Here is a 17,891-nt window from a genome sequence, read left to right on the forward strand (position 1 = left end):
CCGTTGACTCCCACTCTGGGTCCTTGAGCAAGACCCCTACCCCCAGAATGCTCCCTGGGTGCTGTGATAGTCACAGACACAGAAGACACATTTCATTGGAATGTGCAATGACAAAGATTTATTTTTCTTCTCTGTAGGATGAATGGCAAATAGTTGTCTGGGACACATCAGAGACCACAAGGAGTCACGCTGGTCAAGACGCGCTTATTTGGGCGTTGACACTCATGACACTCGAGGACTCTGATAAAACAGATGTGGTAGCAGCAGCTACACGTGCGTCCTCAGGCGCTGCCTTGTTCAGCTCTTACTTTCGTCACAGCTGTATGTCGTGCCTTAAACCAAAATACTGCAATGTCATTGGCTGACTCCTTTTGGGTCAGTCTCGAACGGTTGAGGCGGGAGCGGGACAAGATGGTTTCTTGTGTGTTTGTGAACCGTGGGAATTCCACTTGCAGGGAAGGTTAAAGGAGCATAGTGCGACTTTTTAAGTGAAATATTATTTATTTTCTTTCCCATACATGCCCTTATAATTGTCCAACAAAATGAGTTATCCTCTATTTACTATAGTTGCTTCTTTAGGCTGGATATTTAGTTCATGAGAGAATGATTCGAGCCAAATCCTCTGGGCTTACACTAGGGTGTGACGCGCTGCTCGCATTCACCCTGCTACTTAGTCTCCACCGTCATTGTCGATTTTTAAATTAAATTACTCCCCCAGGTGAGACTCCCTCCAGTAAAAAAAAAAAAACAGCTGTAAAAAACTAACTTTTGCCACCGGCAGCCTTAAAAAACAGAACTACTGTGCCACATGTAGCTGTGAGGGCGGCTTTGCACCCTTGCATCACCGCAGCTGCTTTTTATCACAGGGTAGAGAAAAGTTCAAACACCGGCCGGTTCAGCCTGAAACAGACCGGCCGGTCGAGAATCCTCCAGAACCTCCCTATGACCGGACCACCCCGCCGTGAGCCCACAGCCTGTCAGCCTCTGTGTGCAGAGTGCATGGCTGCGGCGTATTCTCACAGCAAGCAGGGCACCCTCAGCTGCAAGGGGCGGCAATTTGCCACTTCCTCACACAGTGATATGATAGTTAACGGTGCTAGATAGATAAGAGCTCGTGCCAAAAACCACTACTGTCCACTGTAATGGATGTGTTAGCAAGAGAACATGGGCTAACTTCAATATTTATCCCTTTCTTACCTTAGAAGACATTACTCCTCTAAACAATAGACCTGTGCAGTATGCTTTTCCTCTTCTCCCATGAATGTGCACACTGGTGTCATTTCAACTTGTCACCAGAGGGGGCAGACTTTTGCAAAAATCCTGGAATTTACACTGTGCTCCTTTAATGAATCTCTGCACCTCCTCCATAAGCCCCATTTACACTACCCTCGTTAAACTGATCCATGCCGAGCTCGGTCCGAGCTTGGATCAGTTTACCAAGCCGAGCTTGGTTCTGACGACCGTTTACACACCACGCTATCTCGGTTCCTTGGTTTCCTCGCCTCCTAGTGACGATCTGCGGTACTACTGCTCTCTGGGATTGAAGGAGGGACCAAGCAAATCAAAATGGCGGCGCCCGTAACATTCAGGCAGTTAAGCTTGGTGATATGTCGTTGTTTGCAGAGAGTCAGGTGAAGACGGCAACTTTTGGTGGATTTACTTGACAGAGTCGGCTTTTGGGAAGTGGATAAGACAAACGAACGTCTAATAAGGATTTACAGACGCAGGAAACAACGACAGACACTGAGGTTCATCACGCTGCTAAGCAGAATCATCTCTGGAAACCGTGTGTCACGGTAGGGAAGCTAATATTTTAATGGATGGATGAAATATCAGCTGACTGTAAGGAGATTACGTGGTCTGCTCATGCGCTCTTTGTTATCAGAAAACCGGGCTACTGAAAAACCGAGCCCAACCCACCCCTGGAACTGGGCTGCATTTAGCGCGGTCCGGTTGTGTCTGGCTCGGTTCAGTTCAGTTTGCGTTCCATTTACACTCGATAGTTATCTCGGTTACTGAGCTCGGACTGGTCTTGGCCCCGTTAAAAAGGGGTAGTGTAAACGGGGTAATAGTAACCATTACTCTCTTGGCTGCAACTCTGAATAGTTTTCTCCTGGCATGGCCTGTCAGATTAGATTAGATGTTTTCTGTTTTCAGACTGTGAATTGAACACGTTACAGACTAGGGTTTTGTCTTATAACCCAACCCTGTTCCACCACTTCCTTGTTTACCTGCAGGCTGTGTTCCTTGGTCTTAATGATTATTAATGTTCTCTAAAAAAAACTCAGAGGCCTTCAGAAAAGAAGCTTTTTTTAATATGAAAATTATTAACACAAAAGTTCAATCTGCTTAACAAATCATTGATTTCTTCAGCCGTTAACAACTGATCATTTCCCCTTTGCTCCACAAATGGGCAGCGCTTTGTGTTGGTTTATCACATAAACACCAATAAAATGGATAGAAGTTTATTGTCAGATTTAAAAAATGTGCAGAAGTTTGAGCGGTACAGATCCATTTGTAAGACACTCCATACATAGAATTGACAGCGGATTATTTTACTTTTATTATGCAGGTGTTTTTACTGTTTATTTTGAAAAAAAAAAGAAGCATCGATTTCCCTCTCTAGTAAAATTGATGCCACTTTCTGTAAGTTCTCAATGATGGGTCGCAACCTTTGTAATTAAAACCACATTAGAAATTATAATAATAAAAAAAAAAGTCCAACAAAGAAAAGAAAATGCATTGATGGCAATCCTGCTGTATTACAAATGTTTTCTGCATTCATCTAATCTAAAATGCATCATGTTCATACCGGAATGATTTCTGTTTCTTGACCCCAAACCAAAGGGGTTATAATAGCAGTCACCATTTCGATAGCTGAGCAGTTCTGTCAAGGGCTCATGCCCCCGTCTGTCATTCTCACTTTGTGTGTTCATCATGAAGCAGCTAGTTTGTGTCAGGGTGGTGCGGCAAGGCCAGTTTATTTTCTGAGGCGCCTCAGTGGCTCGCCAAACAAACAACTGATGTTGGATTGAGTCTTTGAGGCAGCAAACTCTCGGAGAGAGCAGCGGAAAACTTTGTTACAACACCCGGCTCCCTTTCCCCGTCCGTCTTTCTGTGTAGCTTTGATAATCCGGTTTTGTTCTTGACCAGTGAGATAGCGAGGGACGAATAATGTTTACATTCAGTACGTATCCGCAGCAAAGTGTTGTTGCTGTGGGCAACAGCCGGTCTCTAACGGGCTGCCCTGAATAGGAGGAAGAATACTCTGCTTGTCCACTTGTCTCTCAACACCATTCACCACCGTGTGTGAGCAAGCGTGTGTGTGTGTGTGTGTGTGTGTGTGTGTGTGAGAGACCAAGAGGGAGACCTTGTGATACTTCATGTGCTTTTGTGCATAGATGTGTGTGCACTCATGCTGTGTGGAGATTATTAAAAAGGGTTTATTGATGACAGACATTGCCAGCATGTATACCCCTGTTTTTTGTGTTTCCATTTGGTGGTGGTGGTGGCGGTGCATCCCATTCCTCCCCCAAGGCTCCATCTGAATACACGCAGGCTCGGTTTCAGCTGCTATTTATGCCCAAAGGATGGCTTAACCATCCATGGGTATAATTAATGCGAACGCCCATACACAAAGAGAGACTGAGCAAGACCGAATGAAGCAGCACCCAAGACAGAAAGTTTAGAATTGGGAGAAAATGTTTGAAACAAAGTACTGCAGTAATCAGTCAATGCGTTGTTTATTTATAAAGCAGACAAAGGCAACCAAAGGGCTTTACACTAAAAAACAATTTAAAAACAGACAGAGATAACCAAAGCATAGAACCAAATGAGCAGGCAAGAGAAATTAAAAATGAAGACCAGAATTTTGGGGTGCTACTTGCTATTAAAAGCCAGCCTGAATTAACGGGTTTTGAGATTTGACTTTAAAATGACTTAGATCAGTGGGGAAGTGTAGATCCAGTGGGAGCTGGTTCCAGAGTCTGGGTGCTGCTGCGGAGAAAAGCCCGATCACCCCAGGGTTTGGACCTGGTCCTTAGCATATCTCATAAAAACTGATTTGAAGACCTCAAAGACCTGCCAGGGACACAAAAGTTACTTTTAGATCAGTCACACCTGTTGTACAACCATAAACCTCAGTGTGTTTTATTGGGATTTTATGTGACATAAATATCAGAAAAGTGTGGTGTGCAGTTGTAATTAGTCCTTCAAAGTCAGTTTTTAGTCGAAGTGCTTTCTTACTGCGAATTTTACTTTTTAAGTCTGAATGTTTTGCCCAGTCATCAGATTGGAAGGAGAGTGATCTCTGTTTTAGATATATCAGCTTGATGAGATTTGTGTGTACTGACTGTATTAAGGATTACTGATTGTATGCCACTGTTTAGGTTCTCTACAGAATTAAAGGTCAGGTTTGTAGTGTGAGGTCAATAGTTGCTCTGTTATTTAATTTTTTTGTTTTTGTTTGTTTTGGTAATTTCTTTTAACAGATTCTCCCACCTGAGCCAGTGATCTCTCCAGCTCCTCTAGAGGCACCATGTGCCCCATGGTTGCTATTTTGATTAATGATCAACTTACCCAGCCTACCAGATTAATTAGAAGGCCAGGTCTACAGTTGTAGCATACTCTTTTCCATGAAAACTTTTCCAAGAACTTATTTCCTGACCACTTTTATAGGCCCCTTGGTCTCCATGATGCTATTAGTGCACAATTTTGTTTTCTGACAAACATCTGAGATCTTTACAGAACAGTTGCATTTACATAGATACTAAATATGACACACAAGGACTGTAAAGCAGGGATTCTAGGAGGTGGTGGGTGTACTGGATTTTATTTAGGGACAACAGAGTAAAGGGCACTAAATACATGTATATACCAAACTTTTCAGACTCTTGCTGTTGCTTTTCCCCAAAAGTTAAAGAAATAGATCCAGTTTTTTCCATTTGACAGTTAAGTGCTACCTTGCATTGTTTTATTACATAAAACGTAAATAACATGTGAGGTTTTTACGACGTAATAATGAATGAAACTCAAAAATTCACCTAGACCTAATAATATATATATATATATATATATATATATATATATATATATATATGTGTGTGTATATATATATGTATGTATGTATGTATGTATATAGAGATATAATCTATATATCTAGAGATCTCTCTAGAGAGAGAGAGATCTCTATCTCTCTCTCTCTCTCTCTCTCTATATCTGTATCTCTCTCTCTCTCTATCTCTCTCTCTCTCTATATCTCTCTGTCTCTCTCTCTCTCTGAGAGATCTCTCTCTCTCTCTCTGTCTCTCTCTCTCTCTCTCTCTGTCTCTCTCTCTCTCTCTCTCTGTCTCTCTCTATCTCTCTCTCTGTGTCTCTATTCTATCTATCTATCTATATATCTCTCTGTGTCTATATCTCTCTCTCTCTCTCTGTGTGTCTCTCTCTCTATCTGTCTCTCTCTCTCTCTCTCTATATCTCTCTCTCTCTATCTCTCTCTCTATATTATCATCTATTATTCTTATTAGATTCTATTATATCTAATATTATATATATATATATATATTATATCCTTGAGCTGTTATATATATTTATGTATGTATATTATTATAGTATATTATGTGGATATATATGTATATATATATACATTTCTTTTTAATTTGGCACTTGTTTTGATAAAATAAACTAAATTGGCAGCTCTGTGATGTTTCTCAACAGCTGAGTTGCATCCTAACGGATCTCCTCTCTTGAGAGAGGTGATTATAACCCACTGGAGAAACTGAGACATGCCCGAAGCACTTGTAGTGAGTCTTTCTTTACCTCTTGTGGACTTCTTTGGTGTGTGTGTGTGTGTGTGTGTGTGTGTGTGTGTGTGTGTGTGTGTGTGTGTGTGTGTGTGTGTGTGTGTGTGTAAATATGCCTGCATGCTTGCTTGTGTTTCTCCCTGGCACTCTAAGACCCTGGTGCCCTCTCTTCCACTTTGCAGCTGTTGTCCAATCAGAGGGGGTAAAAAGCTAATCACATGTCCCCAGAGGGAAGACATAGCAATGTAATTTGATTCCGTATGTATTTAGGCTGCCATTGCCAGGACATGGGCATCTGAATACATAAAAGCTGATTGCTCTTGCTTAGTCTTTTTACTCTAAAGAGCACCACCACTGCTGCCCATACACCTGATCTTGAATCATAAAGCAGACTCTTCAACTGCCAGTCATCTGAAGCATTGCTATTGCATTCAGTAATTATTAGCTAAGTTTGTACTTATCCAGTGTATCTCCTAATGAGTCCCTTGGACATTGATGTAGCGTCAGCTGTGATACCGAAATGCGAAGCTGAAAAGACACAGTCATAAACACTGACAGAGAGGATGACTTGGTGAAAGTCACAGGTAAATAGACAAATCTCTGTGTTTTTGAGTTTGGATGCCTTCAGACTGAATCATCTTTCAAATACGCCCATTGTCTGTCATCGTCAACATATAGCCTTTGGACAGTGGAGGTTGCTCTCCTTTTTAATAGAGCCTGTGTGACATAGGAAGCATAGTGAATCACGAGATGGGGCCTCTCATTATCACCTGACTAAAGATAACAGGGCAGTGAAAACGAGCTCAGGGATGAATTAAGTTTGGGCTATTCTGGCTCACATGCAAGAGGATAAAGTCAGTCCAAGGTCAGTTAGGACAGGTATGTGTTTTTGGTAATGTGCTGTTCAAAAATTAAAAGCTTTTTATGCAGCTGCTGCATGGTGGCTGTTTTTTTTTTTTTTTTACAGCTCTGTCCACAACTTCTCATTGATACAGGACATGAACAAAATCATTCCTTAATTCCCAGTCCATGATGACAGATACTGTGTTTTATAACAGCAGTTTCTTTCTATTTTTTTAATCTTTTTATTTTTTGAGGCATGTACTTAAAACAACTTTGTAAGTACATACCTCTGGCCAGAACTCACCAGGCAATTCTGTTACCTGGTGAGATTTGTATAATCTTAATTTCTGATCAATATTTTTAAGCATAAAAGTGGAATTAAGGCTAAGCATACTAAAAACATGAGCATTCATTGATACTGGCCTTTTAAGGGTGTGTAGTTTTTGCACGTCAAGCTTTCAGCACTGTCATTTAAAGGAACTACACGTAAGATATTTACTGTAAAATCAACCTAGATCATTCTCCTTTGTCACCTGGGATGGAGGTAACATTCCCTATAAGCAATCATCTCCATCAACAATGTCTTAGTCAAGCTTTCCTCCTTTAAGAATTAGAGGTACTGTGCAGAGCGACTTTGGTTCAGAGTGTAGTTTGTGTTTACTTCCTGGTTCCTGATCCAATTATAGGAAATTCCCACGGTTCCCAAAACAGAGCACAGCATTTGGTAATTTATATTGGCAAAAGAGCAGCAGCTTGCAGACGTGGAAACCAGTCAGAGAAGGTGGACTAAAACTAAAACAGAGTACATCATATACCTGTCCTGTATAAGTATAAAATCAGTGAGGTTTCCCAGCAGCAGCGGACCATTTTGAAACTGCAGGTTGTGTGCATGTGTTGTTCCCATTTTAACCAGCAGGTATCAGTATTACTTATTGTTCCTTTAAGGTAATGTTAATGTCACCCGCCAAAGAAGGGGACTTAAAATGAACCTTTTTCCAATATCTTATATTGGCCTGCTGAATGTTAAGTTTCACCCTACAATATGAATGTTGTAGTTGAAATCCAGACTCATCAGATGAGTGCAAGATTTCCCATCTGTTACTGTCCGATTTTGTATTGCCTTTGTGAATTTTAGCCTCAGTTCGTTGCTCTTAGCTGACCTGAGTGGCACTCTGATGTTTTCTGCTGAAAACCAATTTGCTTCAAGTGTTGTCATGTTTTTCATTCAAAGGTGGTATTCCATGCACATTGATATAAACCTGGGGCTATAGAAGTAACTGTTGTATTTCTATCATCTACCCATTGTCCACTGACTTCTGACAGCACCAGGGCATGTTACACTGCACAACTGCGGCTCACTGCATGTTTTCTCTTTTTTGGACCATTCTCTGTCAACCCGAGAGATGGTTGTGCTTTAAATTTCCAGCATATCAGCAGTTTCTGAAATACTCTGATCAGCTTATCTGGCCCTTTCTTCACCACTCTGATACTCATCAGCAAGTTATCTTCATCTCATTCAAACCAGATATTTACTGACATTATAGAACAAAGACCAATTACCTTTTTGTCACAGAGAGAGAGAGAGAGAGAGAGAGAGAGAGAGAGAGAGAGAGAGAGAGAGAGAGAGAGAGAGAGAGAGAGAGAGAGAGAGAGAGAGAGAGAGAGAGAGAGAGAGAGAGAGAGAGAGAGAGAGAGAGAGAGAGAGAGAGAGAGAGAGATAGAGAGAGAGAGAAATACAATTCAATTGTATTTATTTAGCGCAAATTCACAACACACGTAAAGGCACTTTAAAAGGTCAAATTCAATCAAAACAGCCAGATTGAATGAAAAAATTCTATCTAAGGATACCCAAAAGATTGGATGGAGTCTCTCCAAGCAGCATTCACTCCTCCTGAAAGAGCGTAGAGCTACAGGTACAGTTGTCTGCATTGTTGATGGCTTTGCAGCAATCCCTCATACTGAGCATGCATGAAGCGACAGTGGAGAGGAAAACTCCTTTAACAGGAAGACAAACCCCCGAGCAGAACCAGGCTTAGTGTGAACGGCCACCTGCCTGGTTTTAGAAGACAGAGCAGAGACACAAAGAAAGCACAGAGCAACACAATGATCCAATAATCTTTTCTGTGTTATTGGGTAATGGCAGATGATCTGCTCCCCTGGATGGTGTCACAGCTAACAGACATGGTTGACACGCCTCTTGACACATGTTGCATGGAGGACAGGGACAACACTGCAGGAGTGACAGACTGGGGTGGTGATCCCAATTTTTAAGAAAAGGGGCTGGAGAGTGTATTTCATTTATCGAGGGATCACACTTTACAGCCTCCCTGGGAGAGCTTACTCTGGAATGTTGGTGATGAGGCTCCGACTGATTGTTGAGCCTCAAATCTAGGAAGAGCAATACGGCTTTTGTCCTGGCCTTGAGACAGTGGACCTTGGAATTGTTGAGAGGGTCATAGGAGGATGCTTCTACTGTCTACAAGTGGAAAAGGACTATGACCATATCCCCGGATATATCTTTGTGAGAGATGCTGCGAGGGTGTGGGGTATCTGGGCAGCTTTTAGGGCTATCGAATCCTTGACTATCTAAAGCAAGAGCTGTGTCAGCATTCTCAGTCCAAAGTTGAGCCTGTTTCCAGTGCGCATTGGACTCTCTGAAGACTGCCCCTGCCTCTGATCCTGTTTGTTGTGTTCATGGACGGGATCTCAATGCATAGTCATAGAGAGGAGAGTCTGAGAACCTCAGGATTGGATATTTGCTTTTTGCAGATAATTTGATTATGTTCACTTCTCAAATATTCAGCTAACTTCAAGGGTGCACAGGTCATAATTTCAAGGGTGAACTAGATCTGTTTGCTGTAGTGTATGAAGTGGCTGGAATAAAATTCAGCTCTGCTAAGTTTGAAAGAAAAGGTGGATTACTGCTTCTGGGTTGGGGATCAGTCTCTGCCTCAAGCGAAGGAGTTTAAGTATCTTGGTGTTTTGTTCATGAGTGATGGTAGGAAGGAATGGGCTGTGGATGGAGATATTGGGGCTTTGTCTGCAGTAATGCTGGTACTGTTGAGGTCAGTTGTGGAGAAGAAGGAGCAGAACCGAAAGCCAAAGCCCTTATTTTACTGGTCTCTCTACGTTTTGACCCCCACCTATGGTCTTGATGTATGGATCAAGAACTAAAGCTGGGGTCTTCAATTCCTGTCCTCGGGATCTGGTGTCCTGCAGATTTAGATATGTCCCTGGCCCAACACACCCAAATCAAATAGCTGAATTAGTTCCTCAGCATGCAGTCAGGTTCTCCAGAGTCCTGCTAATGACCAGATTATTTGATTCAGGTGTGTTGGACCAGGGACACATATAAAAGTTGAAGGAAACTGAACCTCAAGGACTAGACTTGAAGATCCTCAACCTAAAGAATGAGAACCCAGATACAGGCGGCTGAAATGAGCTTCCTCCGTAGGGTGGTTGGGCTCAGCCTTAGAGATAGGGTGAGAAGTTCTGCTATTCAGGGGGAGCTCCTTTTTATATTTCTGATTTTGATTCAAATACTACATACCTCTTTCCGCAGAGTGAGGTTATCAAATCAAAACTTTTTTATTTTTAGTGGTCCCTCACACGTGCTTTAGAACTCAAGGAGAACGTTCTTTCCAAGCTGGTGCACTCAGACAGTTGAATCCTCAGTCTATCTTCCTACAGAGATTGGTCTCTGGGTATACTTTGAAAAAGCAGCTAAAGATACTATAATCCAAGAAGTTTTTAGTTAGATTTGAGTTTTTCTAATTGTTTTTTGTTGTGTGTTTTTTTTATACTGATGTCTTTTGTATTTTGTTGGGTTTACTTTTCTTGTGAAGCACTTTGTGTCACCTGTGCATGAAAGTGTGCTATAAAAATAAAATGTTACTTTACTTACTTCAATATGATTACAGGACAAATTCTATTCTAGTTAGATTTGCTGACACAATAGGAACGTAAGAGCAACCTAAAAGAATGGAATTATTGTAGATGGTGTCTAAGGCTACGTTCACACTGCAGCCTGAAGTGATCCAATTCCGACTTTTTTGCCCATATGTGACCTGGATCTGATCTTTTTATGATAGTCTCAACAACACAGATCTGATTTTTTCAAATGCGACCCAGGCCACTTGGATATATGGTCCTGAATCCGATACGTATCTGATCTTTTCAAATGCGACCTGTGTCTGTATGGCCGGTTCTCATTTATCCAACCTGTACGTCACCGATACTCGACAAACGTCACTATTCTGCTATAATCCATGTTTACTTCCGCAAACACTGAGGACGCTTGCTACGTGTGATGTCATCGCGTCCTCGAGTGCACATGCGGGACACTTGGTGGTGGTGAATGCGTTCACTAGGTGGAACGCATTTAGTTCAAACAGGAGATCACATACAAGTTGCATATATTTGGAAATGTGAACGAAAACGCAAAAAAAATTTGATTTCACAAAAAAATCGGAATTGAGCATTAAGACCTGCAGTGTGAACGTAGCCAAACTGTCTCAGACACTTACCAGGTATTCAATAGTATTCTTCGACTAGCAAGTTCATGGATCAATAGATTTAAATCTGAAGAATATAGGAAGGTTTGTTCATAGCCAGTTATCATAATAGTTTTTCTTTCTAAAATGCTGTCAGACTTGCCCAGGTTCACATGTGTACTGTGTCCTCTCTGTCTTCCAGAAACCTTCGAGTCGCTTGTGTCCTTCACATCCAATCTAACGTGCACTCTGTTTGACAGCGCCTACTCTGCTCTCGCGTCAGACTGTCGCCCCGCTGTTTTTAAGCTGTTCAGCGAAATCAGCTGCCACCTATCAGGAGAAGCCAACTCTTCACTGAACAACGCAGTGCGCCAATTTTACAATGACCTCTTCCCACTGGTCTACCGCCGCCTGCTCAACCCTGGGATTGGACACATGTCAGCAATATCCCATTCGTCCTTTTCCACCAATCGCGATGACTGTCTACGGATGACACAGCAGGACGTCAACCCATTCGGACCCCACCCTCGGCTACTCATGAACAGCCTGTCTCTTGCTCTCAGGCCTGGTCGAGCACTGAGCCGGCTACTGAGGCTGGCTGGAGAGGTTGTGAATTCAACAGAGAAGGTGACGTTATCCAGGGAGTGTGGACGGGGTTTAGTGAAGATGCAGTACTGTTCGCACTGTAGAGGTCTAACACTGATACGGCCTTGTACTGGACTCTGTATCAATGTCATGAGAGGATGCCTGGTAAGTGCTTGAAATTTTTTGTTGGTGATTTGTTTGCTTGTGTATAAAAGTTTTGGGCTTTGCTTTTCTAGACTGCAGAGGAAGTGAATGTTGTGTGCTTCATAAGAAACTCAGGATTTGAAACATACTAACATTTACCATTTTTAGTCTCTTGTGGTTTTTCCTAAATCTTCAAGCCCGTAAAAGTGGCATCACCTGTGCATGGGTGGGTTTGAATGTGTTATGGTATACAATACCTAATAGTTTTAGGTAAATCACAAATTCAAAACCACAAAGATTTTATTTAACACCATTTTCAGTGTAGAATTTTCTCCAATCAAATGATGAGTGGGAGCATGCCATCCCTTACATCTGGTTGTGGAATTTCGTCAGTCAACTGTATATGATGATAAAAGCGGAAAGCCCCTGATTTTTTCTCCAAACCCTGTTAAAAAAGACGTAATAAACTCAGTGAATATGAATGTGTTAGAGAAAAAGATGAGAATTCATGTCTTAGAAACAAAAAGAGCCAAAACACATCACTCTTTCTTATGTGACACAGTTTTGCAACATTTCTTAACACTTTCAAATTTGCTAGCATCAGCTTGTCATCACTTCATGTTTAAGTGGAAACAAGCGGGACAAAGAAATCACAAATGTGGTTTTATTATTGTTCTAAATTTTTGTTTTTAGGAGTAAGTATTAATTCTTACTTTCTTAAGTATTTTATTGATTTGTATATCTGTTTAATATTACATCACTTTAAACAACATATGAACTCTCTGGAACAGATTCAGCTGTGTTCTCTATCTGTTGGTTTGTGTGAATCTATTTACATCATATTCAAATTACACGTTTATGCACTTCCCGATCTTTTTCAAAGATCTTGTGGAGATGATGGTAGAGTCGGACTGTTGTGCAAATTCTTCTCCAGCACAGTCCAGTGATTTTCCATGATGTCTGGACACTTTGGTCATCAATCCATGTGTCAAAATTACGTCTCATGTTTCTTGAACCAACAGTTCACGCTTTTAGCCCAATATTCCTGGTATTGTCATCATGGAGCATTTCACTGCCACCAGAGATGAAGAAATGTGTATTCAGTCAGCTGACTTGATTCTTCAGGTACATAACATTTCTGAACCTAGACCTGACCAGCTGCACATCTTAGCACTGCCCTGTAGTCTACTACAGACCTGTAGGGTATGCAGATGATGGATCAATCTCTTCATGGATCTCTCTTTTCAAGTGCCAATCTTCCCTCCTCACACCACATGACCTACTTCTGGTGCTTCAGAGTCCAATCTATGTGCTCCCGAGCAAATTGATTCCTTTTTGTCTGATCAGTGGTCTTCTTTAGGTCCCACAGCTCTTAAGTCCCAATATCTTGAGTCCCCTTTACAGTGTGCATGTGGAAATGCTCCAACTTTTACTAAGGAACACACTGTATAAGGCAGTTCAGCGGTTACTCATCATTTGATTTTAGCAAAAGTCCAAGTGGTTGCTTATTGTCATGAAATAATTTTTTTTATGATCATATTTCTTAAACGGAAGTTATGGATTCTCAGTGTCCTTTCAGTTTCTAATAATGTGTTTGGACAATTATTCAGTTTTTAATGGTTTGAAAAATCTCCTTACATGCTTCTTTGTTTGGTGCATGGTAATTATTCAACGCTTTTGAAAGATATTTTCCACAAAAAAATCATGTGTTTTCTGGCGTGGTTGTTTAGGAAATAAAAAGCTATTCACTGCATCACTCAAGGTTAAATAACTCGTTTCCAGCTGAAACATAATCATCCACAGAGTGATGATCTAATAGGAGGCTCTTGCCTATTGGCTTAGTAAAATCCAGGTGGTGCTTTTTTTGCACAAGCAGCGTAGTAATTTATCATGCCATAGATAACAACCTTTATACTATAAACAATGGTGATAATAACAAATTATATAGATGTAGCGTGTTTCTTAAGGAAATCAATTTAATTGTATTACATTGAATTATAACATTAAATATATAATAATACAATTATTTTAAATATTGTTGCATTGTATAAATTAGGGTATGTACTATAAGTTTATTATAAGTCTCATGTGCCCAAAGGTATCAAAAACTATAATATGACAACCTTTGTAAGTTTTTTTTCTTTCTTTTTTTAGCATGGGATTTGAGTAATAACTCATTCATCAGTTTGATGTTTAATTTTTGTTTTCTGGTATTGTTTTCATAACCATATTTTCATTCTGTACGTGTATTTTCCTGCTTCTTATGCTGTAGGTGGGTGTTTCTGAGCTCGGCGCCTCCTGGGGAAGTTTGGTGGTGTTGCTCCAAAGAGTAGCTGCTACTTTAGCAACCAGCAGCAACCACAACAGCATGGAGCTAGCTCTGTTGGCCGTTCGAAACCATGTGAATGACGCGATACTGCACGCACAACTGCATGGTCCACGAATCACGGCCACAGTAAGCCTAAAATAGTTTTTTTGTAGTTTCTTTGTGCAATAAAATTGCTAAAAGTATTATGTTTGCGTTCTTTTCACTGAAAATTATTTGACCTTGCTCCTGTAAATATTTAGGAGGCATTAGATTTTAAATTTGAACTAGTTCCAGCTCAGTAAACCTGTGTCCACTTAATAATAGAGTCATTTGAATGTCGGGCACAGAGTGAGGAAGACCGTGGGTTTCTTTCAGCCTGGTAGTTGGATCTTCTTGTACCTAGATGAGCTAAAAACAGCCACATTCTTCAGGGAATCTGGGGTTCAGTCTGTGTGTGTTCGCACAAACATGCGAGTGTGAATACAGATCTAGTGTCAGACAAAGAGCGTCGTTGGCTGGACAACCGATACCCAGAATGCTGCTTGGTCCTGAGTGATGAGAAAGTTTCTGTGGCTAATCTGTGGACAAACAGATTGCACACAAAAAGAGGCAGGCCGACACACACACACACACACACACACACACACACACACACACACACACACACACACACACACACACTTGGAGGAAAAGATAGAGTCACCATCCAACTTTGACAGAACACCGTGGACTCAGTGGAGTAGATTCCTGCGAGGTAAACAAACACACACAAGCATAAGCACACTGCTAATTGTGGCTAAGAAAGAAATGGCCCTTCACTGAATATTTGATCAGGGAATACTGACTTCCATCATTTGAAGAGAGCGGATGCGCCCGTGTGCGTTACAGGGGATCTAAAACGTGTTACCAGCCCGTTTTACAATGACAGGCTGTCGAGACAAAATAATGAGACCATGGTACATCGGTTCAAAGCGTTTCCACATTTTATGCAATAATTGTTAAAGTCAACAGAAAAACAAACAACTCAGTCAGGGGGAAAGATTTTGAAATAAAAATAGCATAACGGCAAACAGGTTTAAATCGGAGGCAGAAAGAACTGAGCGAAAGTCCGGCTGCCCCCGATTTAAGCCTTTTTGCCGTGTAATAACGATAAGTGTGTGCATTCTTAAGGCCTGATACTTGAAAAAAAGAAATCCTACATCTTTCCAAGAGACAGCCAAACATTGTGGCTTAAAACAGACTGGTATATAAAACAATTTATAATTTCATCCACCTTGACCAACCCCCCCCCCCCCCCCCCCCCCCAAAAAAAAACAACAACAAAGAAAAAACAACAACAAAAAACTCTGAATAAAAGTGATGTGTGGGTGATGCTGCCACCACCTTTTTTTCTCTGTTGCTACAATGTTCTAGTGGTCTTGCCCTGTTATTTTAGCCGTTTTGTTCTAAATGTTTTGAGTAATTTCACAATTGTTCTCAATTGTCTTCCACATCCTTATGACTTCTTTTGTTTTGAAATTTAACCAAAAGGTGCTTCCACAAAGCACTGGTTTAAGGGTGTTTACATTATGCAACCTGGTAATTGGTGCTTTTCTGTTTTTAACACTATGCCCCTGTAACAGGTTTGTTTTTCAGATAAATTACACATTCAGTTTACACTGAAAATACTTCGGTTAATTTATATGTGCCTGAAAAATGTTGTTTCTAAGCTATCTAAGCAGTTTGTTTTGCAGAGACTCTTTTCCAAAGTTAATGACTTCTGTCCTGTCTAAATTTTATTAAAACATATTTAAATTGGTAATATATCAATAAGAATAATCATACAACTGACAAACGCCAAAAACTTATGTATCATGGTCAAATCTTTTATGCTATATACCCAAATTAAACACTGGTGTTTTACACTTCCTAGATGCTCAATATTTATAAAGTTAAACTGAATGTAGGTCAATCAAGCAATGATACTCAAGCCTGGGAGATACCGCTAGCCACTTAGCAATAGGGCAAATTCCCAGATAAGTAAACATTGTTTTTCAGTAAAAGTTTTCAGAGTTTGCCAAATAAATATGAAATTGTAAAGGAGCCTGGAAGTCAAGCTAAAGGTACTAAGAAAATCTGAGATGCTTACAGAGAGACTTGTTTGTAAGCCACGCTTTAGTAAAAAGACATTTCTAGCAGCATCAAAGTGAATTAGTGTCTTTATAAAATGACCACTGCCATTTTGCCCAATTTTTTGGTAAATGAGACTAAAATTTATACATGCAGTGAGCAGTTGATAAATGTGGCCATTTTTTTTTTAATAATTTCGGATAAAATGAGGACGGCTTCTACAGTATCTACAACAACAGCATGATCTTCAACATACCTCCAAATCAACAACAAAATAAATAAAATAAACAAGTCAAAAGTTTTGCAATTATTGTCCCTTATCCTAACTATATCATAAAAGAAAATCTGGGGTAACTTTAAGATCCACACCTATGTCAATGACAAAATTTAGATTTTCAATTGAAAGAAAATGAAAAGGATCTTTAAAAACAAATTTATTAAAGATGTCCCTTTGCTTCTTGACCCTTTCTTTTTTGATAATATGAAACTTGAATCAGATTTAAAAAAAAAAGAAAACAAGTTCTTGAAAATAGAGAAATCTCCCCATGACGCAAACCGCATTCGTTTTCTGCAGGTAGAGAAAGTTTGCGGGCCCCAAGAACCTGGTCCTGTGGTTATGGATGAAAGGTCATCCCAACTACACGCTGCAACCCGAGCAACGTTACTCGCCTCAAACAAGTCGGCGGCAACTCAGCATCCTTCACCTCATCACCGTTTGCAGCCACAGCCTCAGAGGTAAGTTGCATAAAGACTCAAATGTATTTGATACTGCTTTGAAGAACAAATCTCATGCTTTTAAATCCTTCCTGTTCACAGTCAAATCCTTCATTTGTGATCTATATTAAATAGAACTGTAATGATTGTCTGAATTCTTGGTCAGTCAAGCTTAAGGGCTCCCTCTTGTAACCCATGTTGTTTTGATGCAGCCCTCCCCCCCCCCCACCATCTCCCACAGCGTTCCACTCAACTCCCTCCGCCATTTTTTGTAGTTCAATGGCCGAGATACTTTTATCTACCGTTAGTGAAATTTTATTCCCGAATTTATCAAAAAAATGTTAACAGAAGACATGTCCATTCAGCCTAACATGTTCGAGCCAGAGTTTGACCCCCATGCAGAAGAAAATGACGACGACAAACCATCAGAATCAGGCCTTCAAATATAAATAGACACTCTCAAGAAACTCTAAGCGAGCGTACAGCAAGCGCTATGATATTTAAAATAAAGTCTGTTGAAATTTCAGAGTTATCAGCAGCTCGCCGCTTTGCTGTGTCCTTCGTTTCCATACTCAAGGGAAACTGAGCCCTTGATCAGGTGAAGTCTCTGGGCAAATCCCTCTTTATTACTGGCCCAAATTACAGAAGCGCCTCACGCAAACGACGGGGACTTTCTCCACTGAATAACAATTTCTCCCTCGAAAAATAAAGCTTAAGCAGGCACGTCTTCAGCAAGTTTCTAATAATGAGGGCCTGGTGCAGTGACTGCGTGGGTTAATACCCCCAGCAACTTATCCACTGACGGCTTCCGTAATCCTTGGGTTTGGACTACAAAATCGATGCGAAAACTAAAGATGGCGGAAAAATGGTGGGACGCAAAACGAGCTGTGACGT

The 17,891-nt window shown here is 40.7% G+C and overlaps 1 protein-coding gene across 1 annotated transcript in view; it reads left to right on the top strand.

Annotated features, from left to right (window-relative positions):
* Positions 1-17,891, top strand: part of LOC105936964 (glypican-5) — a 90,113-nt gene that overhangs the window by 6,354 nt on the left and 65,868 nt on the right. Inside the window, exons 3-5 of the mRNA XM_012878043.3 lie at positions 11,340-11,887; positions 14,139-14,321; positions 16,858-17,018. Of these exons, the coding sequence (XP_012733497.2) occupies positions 11,340-11,887; positions 14,139-14,321; positions 16,858-17,018 (892 nt within the window). The remainder of the gene's footprint in view (positions 1-11,339; positions 11,888-14,138; positions 14,322-16,857; positions 17,019-17,891) is intronic.

Source organism: Fundulus heteroclitus, chromosome 9, assembly GCF_011125445.2.
Source record: "Fundulus heteroclitus isolate FHET01 chromosome 9, MU-UCD_Fhet_4.1, whole genome shotgun sequence".
NCBI classification, from domain to species: Eukaryota; Metazoa; Chordata; class Actinopteri; order Cyprinodontiformes; family Fundulidae; genus Fundulus; species Fundulus heteroclitus.